The sequence below is a fragment of the Bombina bombina genome, chromosome 3, assembly GCF_027579735.1.
Source record: "Bombina bombina isolate aBomBom1 chromosome 3, aBomBom1.pri, whole genome shotgun sequence".
Taxonomy (NCBI): Eukaryota; Metazoa; Chordata; class Amphibia; order Anura; family Bombinatoridae; genus Bombina; species Bombina bombina.
In genome coordinates, this window is record NC_069501.1 from 414,690,012 (window position 1) to 414,705,027 (window position 15,016).

The 15,016-nt window shown below is 37.0% G+C and overlaps 1 protein-coding gene across 1 annotated transcript in view; it reads left to right on the forward strand.

Annotated features, from left to right (window-relative positions):
• The window catches only part of ELK4 (ETS transcription factor ELK4), an 83,021-nt gene extending 79,834 nt beyond the window's left edge, over positions 1-3,187 (forward strand). The window contains exon 5 of the mRNA XM_053706613.1: positions 3,053-3,187. Coding sequence (XP_053562588.1) covers positions 3,053-3,151 — 99 coding nt within the window. The 3' untranslated portion in view covers positions 3,152-3,187. The remainder of the gene's footprint in view (positions 1-3,052) is intronic.
• The last annotated feature ends 11,829 nt before the right edge of the window (positions 3,188-15,016 follow it).

Here is a 15,016-nt window from a genome sequence, read left to right on the forward strand (position 1 = left end):
GGAGTTCTGGGATTTTACTCAAATCTGTTCATAGTTCCCAAAAAGGAGGGAACTTTTTGACCAATCCTAGATCTAAAATGTTTAAAAGTTTCTCAGAGTGCCATCCTTCAAGATGGAGACTATACGCTCTATTCTTCCCTTGGTATAAGAAGGTCAGTTCATGACAACCTTATCTGGACGACATTCTGGTTCAGGCGCCATCTTTTTAACAAGCAGAATCTCATACGGAGATCTTGTTGTCTTTTCTTCCATCCCACGGATGGAAGGTGAATCGGGGAAAAAAGTACTCTGGTTCCAGCTACAAGGGTCGTATTTTGGGAACCATAATAGACTCCCTGTTAATGAAGATTTTTCTGACGGAGGTCAGAAAAAGAAAGATTTTCGACTCTTGTCTTGCCCTTCAGTCCTCTCCACTGCCATCAGTGGCTCAATGTATGGAGGTAGACGGTCTGATGGTGGCTTCCATGGACATAATTCCGTTTGCTCGGTTCAATCTCAGATCTATGCAGTTATGCATGTTCAGACAATGGACAGGGGACTATACGGACCTGTCTCCGCGTGTAGATCTAGATCAGGCATCAATAGACTCTTCTGTGGTGGCTTTCTCAGGATCATCTCTCCCAGGGTACTTGCTTCCGCAGACCCTCCTGGGTGATTGTGACCACGGATACCAGCCTTATAGGTTGGGGAGCAGTATGGGGCTCGTTGAAGGCTCGGGGCTTATGGACCCAGGAGGAGTCAGTCCTGCCCATAAACATCTTGGAGCTGAGAGCAATCTTCAATGCTCTTCTGGCCTGGCCTCAGTTAGCCTTAGCCCGGTTTATCAGATTCCAGTCGGACAACATAACCTCAGTGGCCTACATCAACCACCAGGGGGAACTCGGAGTTCCTTGGCCATGACAGAGGTGGCCCAAATTACTCCCGGGGAGTGGGAACTTCATTTGGATGTGTTTTCCAGCTTGACCCTCAAGTGGGGGCAGCCGGAGTTGTATCTCATGGCTTCTCGTCAGAATGCCAAACTTCCGAGATACGGCTCGAGGTCAAGAGATCCGCAGGCATTTCTGATCGATGCTCTGCCAGTTCCTTGGAACTTCAGTCTAGCATACCTGTTTCCTCCGTTCGCTCTCCTTCCAAGAGTCATTGCTCGAATCAAGCAGGAGAGGGCGTCTGTAATTCTCATAGCCCCGGCGTGGCCTCGCAGGATTTGGTATGCAGACTTAGTGGAAATGTCATCCTTTCCACCTTGGAGACTGCCTCTGAGGAAGGCCCTTCTACTTCAGGGTCCCTTCCTTCATCCAAATCTTGTTTTCTCTGAAGCTGACTGCTTGGAGATTGAACGCTTAGTTTTATCTAAGCGTGGATTTTCAGAGTCAGTCATTGAGACCTTGATTCAGGCTCGTAAGCCTGTGACTCGCAGGATTTACCATAAGATCTGGCGTAAATACTTGTAGAATCCAAAGGATACTCTTGGAGTAGAGTAAGGATTCCTAGGATTTTGTCCTTTCCCCAGGATGGTCTGGAGAAGGGCTTGTCGGCAAGTACTCTAAAGGGTCAGATTTCGACATTGTCTATTTTGTTACATAAGCGCTTGGCGGATGTGCCAGATGTGCAATCATTTTGTCAGGCCTTGGTTAGAATTCGGTCTGTGTTTAAACCTGTTACTCCTCTATGGAGTCTTAACCTTGTTCTTAAAGTTTTACAACAGGCTCCATTTGAGCCTATGCATTCTTTAGATATTAAGATGTTATCTTGGAAAGTTTTGTTTCTTGTTGCTATTTCCTCTGCTCGGAGAGTTTCTGAACTCTCTGCTTTACAGTGTGATTCCCCTTTTCTTATATTTCACTTTGATAAGGTGGTTCTGCGTACTAAGTTTGGTTTCCTGCCCGAGGTTGTTTTGGTCAAGAATTTTAGTCAGGAAATCATTGTACATTCTTTGTGTCCTAATCCTTCTCACAAAGAACGCCTGTTGCATAATCTGGATGTTGTGCGAGCGCTAAAATTTTATTTGCAGGCAACTAAGGACTTTCGTCAGTCTTCTGCATTGTTTGTATGCTTTTCTGGGATACGCAAAGGTCAGAAAGCTACAGCTACTTCACTTTCCCTTTGACTGAAGTTATTCGCTTGGCATATGAGACTGCTGGACAGCAACCTCCTGAGAAAATCACAGCTCATTCCACAAGGGCTGTTTCTTCTTCCTGGGCCTTCAAAATAAAGCTTCTGTGGAACAGATTTGCAAGGCTGCAACTTGGTTATGTTTCCACACTTTTTCCAAATTCTATAAATTCGATACTTTTTGCCTAGGCCGAGGCTTCTTTTGGGAGAAAGGTTCTTCAAGCAGTGGTGCCTTCTGTTTAGGTTCCGGTCTTGTCCCTCCCTTATCTGTGTCCTCTGGCTTGGGTATTGGTTCCCAACAGTAAGTGATGATGATCCGTGGACTCACCGTGTCATTAGAAAGAAAACAAAATTTATGCTTACATAAGGCACCTCTGCACCTTGTGTTACTTCCTTTCTCTCCTTTCCCTTTGGTTGAATAACTGGGGGATTGTCGGTAGAGGAGTGATATTTAACCGCTTTGCTGTAGTGCTCTTTGCCTCCTCCAGCTGGCCAGGAGTGATATTCCCAACAGTAATTGATGATGATCCGTGGACTCACCGTGTCAAGAAAGAAATACATTTATCCGGTGACCATACATTTTGTTTTTTGCTTTGTCATTTAGTGGTATGTAGTGCAGATTGATGTGGAAAACAAATAATTTAAAACATTTTAGCATAAGGCTGCAACATAATAAAATCTACAATAAATGAAGCGATCTGAATACTTTCTGAATGCACTATATGCTACTCCTAATTTGTTCACATTCTGAAGGAGCATATTAGGGCTCCCAATAAGGACATCATAATATGCAGTACAGAAGGGAAACAATTAGGAACCCTGATTTTTCAAGTCCCAGATTAGTAATTGTTCTCATTACTTAAAGTAAAGCCTTATCCCTGATAAGAAGTTGTATCTAAGCATTTATTTATTTTTGTGTTTTTTTTATTCCCTTCTGTAGTTTCCTTCGGTATATAACAGCCACATGCCTCTTACCTTATCAGGCTTTGATAGCCCGTCAACACCAGGACCCTTTTCTCCTGATCTGCATAAATCCTAGCACAGAAGCACAACAAAGAAGGGATAAGACATAAAATATATATATATATATATATATATATATATATATATATATATATATATATATATATATATATATATATATATATATATATATACTCTATATATAAAAAAAAATCCTGCAGCTTTTGTTTCCACATTGTGGAATATGTCTATTTTCATAGATTTTGCAAAACTTCCAACCAAATCCTTTTTTTTCTCGACGTGATTTGCTTGTTTAATTAGCTATGCTGGACATTTATATGTTTCCTTGTTTTATTCTGGAACCATATGCAACTTATAGTTTTCTGCTCTTGAACAATAAAAGTTCTCACTTGACGGCAGAAACTACCACAATATCCACTAAATCAGTGGAAAAATATTGACTCATGAGAAAAAAACCAGGACGTATGTCGATGTTGTGAGTGCCCAGCTCCAGCAAACCTTGCAACATGTCTTAATTCAGTATAATTCTGCGTTTCATAATGAAAACGAAGTTACAACCTTTGTTGCATCAGCAGACGGGTAAAGCTTGGCAGTCAAGGTAAAATTATGCCAACTCACTGGTACATTATGGGTCACTCAAAATGCATGATAACGTTGATGTATATATAATTATATATATATATAAATATACATAATATTACTAACTAGTAGAGCTTTTGTATATGAAATAAGTATGCAAATCGTATGTTATTCGCTAAAACATATAGCACTTAAATTGGGCTGTGCCCATGAAAGAGCATCAAATATCTTTAAGCATTATGTTCCTATGCAGCCAGCAGGTGTTGTTGGGGGACAGTATTAATGCTTATAGAGTAAAGTTTATGTGGAATTGTGGTAACTGGTAAATACAGCAAGGTCCTGTTACACATTAGTTTTTAAAATCACAAATATTTAGAGACCTTGAAGTAGGATTTTTCTTTTTTCATGCAAAGACTTTTAGAAAAATGAATAACACCTTTACCCTTTTTATTTTTTTAATGAAATAATGCAAACTTATACTTAGTGTCTTTTAATGTCAAATACCTCTATATATAAAATTTATAAGGCACAACTATTTTTATCTAGTCATGTTAAGGAGGAATCTGTTTACTTCCCTGTTACATGGACCTTTCTGGTGTTCGAAATCTATGCAAATGACATTTCTATTTTGCCGTATATATGTGCAGATACCAGCACACCTATCTGGCACTCAATGATAGCTAAGGCACTATGATTCTATAAAAGGGATTGTTGTTTATAGGAATATGTAGTTGTGGGTTTTAATGTCCAGCTCAGTATTGCCTGGGGGGAGGTGTATTTTATTTTTCTGATTGTGGCCCTCGGTGATTCCTTTATCATCTTTATCTGGTTTCTTCTAGGTTGATTGATGCTTTAAAATCTATAGCAAGTTTGTAAACATTTTGTTCTCTTGTTCCTTTCTCGGTAAGAGTTTGCAGCTCTCTGAGAAATACCATGGTTTTTAAAGGTAGACAATCATAAGAAAAAAACAAAATCCTTATTTTTAAGACATCTATTGTAGCCTGATTACATGTAAATGGAACCTTTTGAGTAAGGTTATTTTTCTCCTGTATCATAAAACGGTCAGTGATAACGGCCAAGGCAGCATTACTTGAACCTCACACAGGCTACAGTTGTTTTGTAAATCATAACATTGGTGTCAGTTTAATAAAGGGGCATTCTAAAGGAATTATTACATGCTCTAAATAAACAGGGCATGTTATTTTCGCATTACTGAGACTAGCGATGTGTTCAACCCAAGGGGTACATTTTTTTTAAGCCGTGCATGGCCCTTGCAGTGCAGGCTTGCCCTTTTTGAGGGATTGGTTGTGCAGAGGATCGCATTGCACTAGCAACTACACAAATCCTTCCCAAAGTCTTACTCAAGAGAGGCAAGCATTGCAACCCTCGCGCAAGACATTGCTGGTTAGCCAATCAGGAACTTAAGTTGCTTATCCCTGCCAATCACCAGCTGTATAATGCTCAGGAGCTGTAAGGCTTCCAGCTCTCAAGCAGGACTTATCTGTTTAATACCTTTGTAGGGCTGTGTATGTTATATAAGAATATTCATTTTAATATAGTTAAGGCTACAGTGATAATTTTAAAGCTTTGCTGAATTATTTCCTGCCTGAAGATTTAATTTCTTGCCTCTGTTTCAGTTTTAGTCATTTAGATGTGCTCCATAATGCTTATGCTTGGTATCTCAGTATCTGTGAGATGGAGTAGCGGAGGGACATACAAACGTAAGGGAGGGTCACATTGTGGCTCTTGGAATTAATGTCAGACAACTCTGGTCTAAAGCTTTCCAGAGTTACACTAAAGTCAAAATTGCACTTTCATGATTCAGATAGAACATGCAGTTTTAAGAGACCTCTCATGTTTCCTCCATTATCAGATTTTGGACATTCTTTTATATGCACACTTTCTGAGGCATCAGCTACTACTGAGCACAAACAAGAGTTCTCAATGTATACATAAGAGTCTGTGTTTGGGTGATGGTTGTCACAAGATACAGGGGGCGACAAATTAAAGGAAATTTTGAAATTTGTCAGAAAAAAAAAAAATCTGCTTATTTAAAATTCAGAGTTAGTGCTATCGCATTCTCTTTTTATTCGGTACTTGTTGGTTGTGCAATTCTATTGTATTTAATGGTCCCCACTTTTTTGTTGTACTGATTTCAACTACTCTTTTCATGATTCTGTCAGTTAAAAAATGAATTTGAATAATTTGATAAAATATGCACTTATATATAGTTTATTACATCATTTGCAAAACTAGTTGCATTTTTCCTAAGAATACATTGGCTTATTTGCTGAGTACCAGTCACAGTACTGTAAAAAGCTCATAATTATTCTTCAATTCTTACCTTTTCGTCAGTTACAAAATGACCTGCAAGTACAGTTTGTTTTTTTTACTTTGATTTGCTTTGTCACAAATCACCATTTGTATTTGGCATAATTTTTTTGTAATACTCTACAGAATAAGTATTTTTCTACCATCTCTGTCTAGAGGATACATATTCATTTATCTTGCATTTTTCCTCTGGGTAGAATTTGCAGTTAAAGGGACATGAATCCTAAATTTTGTCTTTCATGATTTAGAAAGAGCATGCAGTTTTAAACAACTTTCTGATTTACTTCTATTATCTAATTTGCTTCATTCTCTTGATATTCTTAGCTGAAAAGCATATCTAGATAGGCTCAGTAGCTGCTGATTGGTTGCTGCACATAGATGCCTCCTGTGATTGGCTCTCCCATGTGCATTGCTCTTTCTTCAACAAAGGATATCTAAAAAATGAAGCAAATTAGATAATAGAAGTAAATTGGAAAGTTGTTTAAAATTGTATTCTCTATCTGAATCATGAAAGAAATAATTTGGGTTTAGTGTCTCTTTAACTGATCCGACTCTACTCTAGTGAGCTCCATAGAACAACATAGTAATTTTATATTTTAATTTTTTTTCTTATTGAAGAGCTCTAAATTATTAGTTAATCCATAAAATAGTTGTTTTAGGTAAATGTTTGATTGTAGTGTCTCCATATAAAATGTTTGCAGATCTATACATTGTATAACTGGATCACATCTGGATCAATAACACTTTTATTGACTGTCATGGAAATGGATTCTAAAAATTGATAATGCTGAATGTGAAAAGAAATAGTTTCTGCAAAGAATCTAAATGTGCATTTAAATGCATAAATGTTGTCTTTGTGCATAAAATGATGGGGGGGGGTTATATATATTTTTTCTTGTTGTTTTGTTTTATATATGTATACCAAATTCATGTATACATCATCATACATGTACAGGGGAAATATGCAACTTTAAATTTTTTTATATATATATATATACAGTTGTGCTCATAAGTTTACATACCCTGGCAGAATTTATGATTTCTTGGCCATTTTTCAGAGAATATGAATGATAACACAAAAACATTTCTTTCACTCATGGTTAGTGTTTGGCTAAAGCCATTTATTATCAATCAACTGTGTTTACTCTTTTTAAATCATAATGACAACAGAAACTACCCAAATGACCCTGATCAAAAGTTTACATACCCTGTAATATTTGGCCTGATAACATGCACACAAGTTGACACAAAGGAGTTTGAATGGCTATTAAAGGTAACCATCCTCACCTGTGATCTGTTTGCTTGTAATTAGTGTGTGTGTATAAAAGGTCAATGAGTTTCTGGACTCCTGATAGACCCTTGCATCTTTCATCCAGTGCTGCACTGACGTTTCTGGATTCTGAGTCATGGGGAAAGCAAAAGAATTGTCAAAGTTTCTGCAGGAAAAGTTAGTTGAACTGTATAAAACAGGAAAGGGATATAAAAAGATATCAAAGGAATTGAGAATGCCAGTCAGCAGTGTTCAAACTCTAATCAAAAAGTGGAAAATGAGGGGTTCTGTTGAAACCAAACCACGGTCAGGTAGACCAACTAAAATTTCAGCCACAACTGCAAGGAAAATTCTTCGGGATGCAAATAAAAAGCCACAAATAATTTCAGGTGAAATACAGGACTCTCTGAAAACATGTGGTGTGGCTGTTTCAAGATGCATAATAAGGAGACACTTGAAGAAAGATGGGCAGCATGGTCGAGTGGCCAGAAGAAAGCCAATACGCCAAACAGCACAGAGACGAGCTTAAAACCTTCTGGCACAAAGTCATTTGGAGTGATGAGACCAAAATTGAGCTTTTTGGCCACAACCATAAACGCTACATTTGGAGAGAAGTCAACAAGGCCTATGATGAAAGGTACACCATTCCTACTTTAAAACACGGAGGTGTATTGCTGATGTTTTGGGGATGTGTGAGCTGCAAAGGCTCAAGGAAATTTTGGTCAGAATTGATGGCAAGATGAATGCAGTATGTTATCAAAATATATTGAAGCATAATTTGCATTCATCAGCCCGGAAGCTGCGCATGGGACGTACTTGGACATTCCAACATGACAATGAACCTAAACACAAGACCAAGTCGACCTGTCATTGGCTACAGCATAATAAAGTGAAGGTTCTGGAGTGACCATCTCCGTCTCCTGTCCTCAATATCATTGAGCCACTCTGGGGAGATCTCAAAGTGCAGTTCATGCAAGACAGCCCAAGAATTTACAGGAAATGGAGGGGGGTTTTCCAGGAAGAATGGGTAGTTTTACCATCTGAGAAGATAAAGAGCCTCATCCACAAATACCACAAAAGACTTCAAGATGTCATTGATGTTAAAGGGTAGAATACACAGCATTAAGAACCAGGGTATGTACACTTTTGATCAGGGTAATTTGGGTAGTTTATGTTGTTGTTGTTGTTATTATTATTTAAAAAGAATAAACACAGTTAATTAATAATAAATGGCTTTAGCCAAACACTAACCATGAGTGAAAGAAAAGCTTTTGTGTTATTATTCATATTTTCTGAAAAATGGCCAAGAAATCATAAATTCTGCCAGGGTTTATAAACTTTTATTTATATATATATTATCAAATTATTTACATTGTATATCATTTGGTCTTTTTTCAGAAGTGTATATGGGTAGCAAAGCAGATTTGCACATCGATGTAAAGCACTCAAATTAATCATACTATTGTGGAGGTGAAGCATTTGAAGTTGTGTTTAAAAGTTACAATGTCCTGTTTTTCCTGGTATTTTATTACAATTTTGCTGTACAATTTGAATGGTGATAGTATGGCCCCTCCCCCTTCCTGCACTGATTCACTTGTTGATTATGAAGGTGATCATTTGTTTTTAGCTATGTAAGTTAGAGGGATATGAAACCCCAAAATGTTATACAATGAGGATACAATTTTAAATTTTTTTTTCCAATTTACTTCTGTTATCAAATTTGCTTTGTTCTCATGATATTCTGTGTGGAAGAGATACCTGGGTATGTGTCTGTAGCACTACATAGCAGGAAATATTGCTGCCATCTAGTGCTCTTGCAAAACTGCTGCAGAAATGGGCATGCTCCTGAGCTTACATCCCTGCTTTTCAACAAAAGATACTAAGCGAATTAAGAAAAATTGATAATAGATAAAAATTAGAAAGTTGTTTAAAATTGCATGCTCTATCTGTTTCTTGAAAGAAAATGATGGGGTTTCATACCCCCTTAAGAAACTGGCTTTTTCTAGTAAAGAAAACATAAGCAGCAAACTAAGTTTGCATTCCCTTTAACCCTTTCACTATCAGGAATTTCAGAGAAAAACTTGTTCAAAGTACCAGAGCATTCTTAGCGTTTTTGCTATCACTCTGAACAGAAATCAAGCCCTTTTTTTACCTAAGAAAGCTATATATAATTTTATGTATTTGGATACAAGATACGATCATATAAAATGTTTTGCACTTTTGGTTTCGCACTGACATTTACACCAAACTACTGCAGTCATAAGACAAATGGTTGTAAAAGCTTCTCTGGGATCCCCTTTGTTCAGCAAACATGCATGGTTTTGCCATTGGTTTTTGGCAATTAGAAGGCCTTTTATTACAGCTGAGCACACTATTGAAATTCCTGGCAATGAATTGGGTTGATCGGTTAGCTTGTAAGTTTAATATTAGGCTTCTGCATTCGTTTTGTTACGAATGCAAATTCATAACGAAAACACGGATATTCGTTTCATTTTCATGAATACACTAATTTAAAGAAAACAAAAAATGTGTCAGTATTCATTTGCTTCTTTTAAATTAGCTGTAAGGCCTGAGATGCAGCATCACTTTTTAATACAGCAAAAATAAAATATTTTCAAAAACAGAAATGTGAATACTTGTTTAAATATATAGAAAGAATCAATCTCCCTATATATTACACAGTAGTTTTCTATTTGTATGCATTTATTAAATATATATACATGCTGTTTACACAGTCTGGCTATGCAGGTAGGGGAAAATTGATTATCACATCCTCTGAATGATACACCTTCAGTCTAACGGCCTTAAAGGGACACTGAACCCAAATGTTTTCTTTTGTGGTTCAGAAAGAGCATGCAATTTTAAGCAACTTTCTAATTTACTCCTATTATCAACTGTTCTTCGTTCTCTTGCTATCTTTATTTAAAAAAGAATGCATCTAAGCTTTTTTTTATTATTCAGCACTCTGGACAGCACTTTTTTATTGGTGGATGAATTTTCCACCAATCAGCAAGAACAAGCCAGGTTGTTCACCAAAAAATGGGTCGGCATCTAAACTTACATTCTTGCATTTCAAATAAAGATATCAAGAGAATGAAGAAAATTTGATAATAGTAGTACATGAGAAAGTTACTTTAAAATGTCATGCTCTATCTCAGTGTTTTTCAACCAGTGTGCCGTGAGAGATCCTCAGGTGTGCCGCGGCAGACTGACAACAGTGCGGGGGTGTCCCTCTTTCAAATTTTGAAATATTGGGAGGTATGTGACAGGCTCATCAGGCATCATTTACAACCATGACATTGACATTCATTCACAGACAATCATTACAATTGTTTGTGAATGAATTTTAATATGTCATGTATAGTTTGTAGGAGGCATGGCATGACCGCACAGTACAGTGTGTGTATATATGTATGTATGTATATGTATATATATATATATATATATATACTGTATCTATATCCTGTATTAGGCTACAATGTGTGATTTTGTAAAATTTTGAGATGGTGGTGTGCCACAGGATTTTTTAATGTAAAAAAGTGTGCCACGGCAAAAAAAAGGTTGCAAATCACTGCTCTATCTGAATCACAAAAGAAAAAATTTGGGTTCAGTGTCCCTTTAAAGGGACAGGTTAAGTCAGCTAAGGGGTTAAAAATGGTAAGACTTGGCTGATATGTTAATCTATAGAAAGACAACAGAAATGTCTTGTAATTGATTAAAAGGTGTTTACTGTCCCTTTTAAATTGAGGCTGTCACACAAATAAGGCCTGAGGTTAAAAGGAGTCTTAACTCTCTAAATGTTGCAAGGCTACTAATTGCTAATAATTGCACATATGCAATGTAGTGTATTATATATACAAAAATATTCTTTATATTTAGACGACTTCTTAACAATCATAACTTTACAACAGAAACATTGTCCACGATTTCTGTTAAAGGGACACAAAAGTAATTTTATTCTGTTTCATCTAAGAGTGAGCAATAAGAAATGTATTACAGTTTTTATTTTGTGAAAGAGATGTTCCTATGCTGTTTTATGTGTGTGAGGTGTATCACTGTATACCAGTAAAGCAGCTGGAGTTGTGTTAATCAGCCAGTGAGCAATCATTCCTTAATACACAGTTGCACTTCCTGTTAGCTTCACAATCAAAAATAATCCACTTAAACATTTTAATGCAAAATGTTTTTGTTTTTTATACGCATAATATAAAATGTTAGTCTTCTGGCCCTTTAAATTGATTGCCGGCTTTATGAATGTCACAGACTCTGTCCCTGTATTTGCACCCAATGCACCTTTTTCTAGCTTTGCTCAATTTAGGAGGCCTGTGCATTTATTTTTGTGAAAGTGAAGCACACTAAGGGCTAGATTTATCAAGCTGAGGCGGACAGGGGCACATATATGTGCCCCTGTCTGCCGCAGCTCACCTCTGGCGGGTCAAATTTCCCCGGAGGAATTTACCATTGCACATGAGCGCTATTTTGCGCTCGCGTGCAATCCCGCCCCCTGCCCGCACACAGCCAATCACGCGCAGGCAGGAGCTGTCAATCTCTGCGGTCAGACTAGACCGCAGAGATTGAATTTTGCTACCTTAGAGGTGGCGAAAGAGTAGGAAAGCAGCGGTCTGATGACCACTGCTTGTTAAATACGGCAAGCAGGTTCTCTTGTGAGAACCTGCAGCCGTAGGGGCTCAAAGGCTGGCGAAAGCCTTTGATAAATCAACCCCTAAGACCTGGATTTGCATAGATCTTAGTGTTTCACTTTCACAAGAATTAATGCGGCTTTGAATACAAGACGATTTTTTTTTCCTTATTTGGATCATAACAAATTCTTTGAATGCTCAGGCCTACAATTTAGCATTGCCTGGGTCAGTATATTAGAGAATGTTTAACATAATGCAGTAAGCAAGGAGTGCTTTGTTCTAGTTTAACAGTAGTTCTTAATTACATTTTTAATATTCTTTTTGCTGATCTATATAAATGCACTTAGGGACATAAAATTGCTATGTTCTACATTGCAAAATACCCACGTGCAAAATAAATATCCCTTTTATTAAAGGGATACTAAACCCAATTTTTTTTCTTTCATGTTTCAGATAGAGCATGCAATTTTAAGCAACTTTCTAATTTACTCTTATTATTTATTTTTATTTTTTTTTTTCTTCTTTATCTTGCTATCTTTATTTGAAAAGCAAGAATGTAATTGGATTGCACTTGCTGATTGGTGGCTAAATGTAGCTACCAATCAGCAAGCACTATCCAGGGTGCTGAACCAAAAATAGGCTGGCTACTTAGTTTAGATTCCTGCTTTTTCAAATAAAGATAGCAAGAGAACAAAGAAAAATTGATAATAGGAGTAAATTAGAAGGTTGCATAAAATTGCATTCTCTATCTGAATCATGAAAGAAAAAAAAATGTGCTTAGTATCCCTATAATGATTTTAAAAACTACTTTAAAATCCCAACAAGCATCATTGTGGCCGATTAGTGCTAGCTGTAAATGAGTTTAGCCACTGCTCTAAGCAGTCATGTAGCTAGTTTAGCCAATCTGCAGTATTTTACAAAATGTTTAAGTTACAGAATTTGCCTTTTTGGGCTCTCTAGGTAAAGTGGAACAATGATAATTTTTTACAATAAAGTAGGAGGTGTTTAATATCTCTTTAAAAGCACATTATTAAACATTGTAAGATTGCTCTAGTAACTAATGTATAACTGTCCCTAAGTTAGCTGACCTCAGCATAGGAGATAGCAGTTTTTTATACCTAGGGAAACCACTGGGCAAATTGGGAGTGGCATGTGTGTAGCTACCAGTTCAAGGCCAGGTCCAGTTTAGGACAGCTAAACTGTAGTAAAGTGCTCTAGTGCATTACAGCATTTTACTGTTGCACTTCAGTATCTCTTTAAAGATGCACAAAACACCTTAAGATTGCAATATAAAAATGTTTAATAATGTTAGTAAAACCACTTTATAATATACTTTAATTATCCTTACCTTTTCTTATCATTTTAAATTGAAAATTGTGTGTTTTCCAATTCTGAGAATTGGAGGTGCACACTGCAAACTTTACAAACCTAAAACCCTGCTACATTTGTGTCCATAACTGGAATTGGCAGGTCCAAATAAAGCAAGTGAAAAATAATTACATCACACAAGATGTTTATCTATTGGAACGCTATTACATTGAGTCTATATGTTAAATTATGGCAACTGTGTGCAAAAGTCTTGTAATTACTTGTGTTTTATGTACCTTTAATTTTGTTAAATTATCACCAAAGACTTCTAACTTGGAAAAGGATTCAGTCTGTATTAGCTTGGAAGGCCTTCTCTGCATATATTACTTATATTTCCAGCTTTAAAACATGATTCCTTTCTACTTTAGACTGTATAGCACTAATTGCAATGGGTAGGGTTAGTGAATTTAAATAAGGAATATTCCATTTTTATCTAAAAAAAAAAAAGTTGTCAACTTAGGGCTCAATTTATCATCCCGTGTTGGACAGGGGCATACATGTTCGTCCCTGTCCGCCCAGATTATCCTCTGGCAGGGGCTACAATCCGCTGCCCACATTAACCATTGCACACAAGTGTTTACGTGCAACCCTGCCTCCTGCCCGCGCACAGCCAATCATGCATGGGCAAGAGCTGTCAATCTCTAGCAAACGGTGAGATTGAAATCCACCACCTGAGAGGCGGAGAACAGGGTTTGATAAATCCTGACTGCAGGTTTGCTTGTGCTAACCTGCAGTTGAAGAGGACAGAAGGGTTTGATAAATTTCAGCCCTTTAGCGTATACAATCAACACAGTTCACACTGTGCATTCATAAAAATAGCAGTTGTCACTTGTCAAAATACTCTTGAATGTATAGCCTGCAAAATTTACAGTGACTCTTATTCTGAATAGTGTGTGCTCAGCATTCAAAATGCTCAAAAATTCAGTATTTGTCTAGCACTATTAATAGGTGTTGGATACTGATGTTGCCAACCATCACTTGTTTGTGCGTATATTATACAGTAGCAGACAGGAATCATTTATTGTATTAACCCATTAAACTCAGTGTATATATGGGTAGGTTTCTGTTAACTGATCTAGCTAACGTGTCTGTTAGTTAAAATCATGCTAATGAAAAACTAAATAATTAAGTATGAATCTACTTTTAATACCACTTGTATCTGATTTTGTCCCAATATGGGACTTTGTTAGAGTTTGTGTGTCATAGGGTTATTTGATATACTGTGAGGCATACAGCATTATTAGCCAAACTTGTGTGTTGTGAATATGGTGCTGATGCTCATTATATTGCTTGATCCTTGTATGACTGTTTTATGTAATAAAAAAGAATCCAGCGTTTGGCAGATGTTACTGCATATGTTTTCTTTTTCATTTAATTATAAATTTCACGGTTTTCTGTACCGTCTTTTTCTCCAACATAGGTGTGTCCGGTCCACGGCGTCATCCTTACTTGTGGGATATTCTCCTCCCCAACAGGAAATGGCAAAGAGCCCAGCAAAGCTGGTCACATGATCCCTCCTAGGCTCCGCCTACCCCAGTCATTCTCTTTGCCGTTGTACAGGCAACATCTCCACGGAGATGGCTTAGAGTTTTTTAGTGTTTAACTGTAGTTTTTATTATTCAATCAAGAGTTTGTTATTTTAAAATAGTGCTGGTATGTACTATTTACTCAGAAACAGAAAAGAGATGAAGATTTCTGTTTGTATGAGGAAAATGATTTTAGCACCGTAACT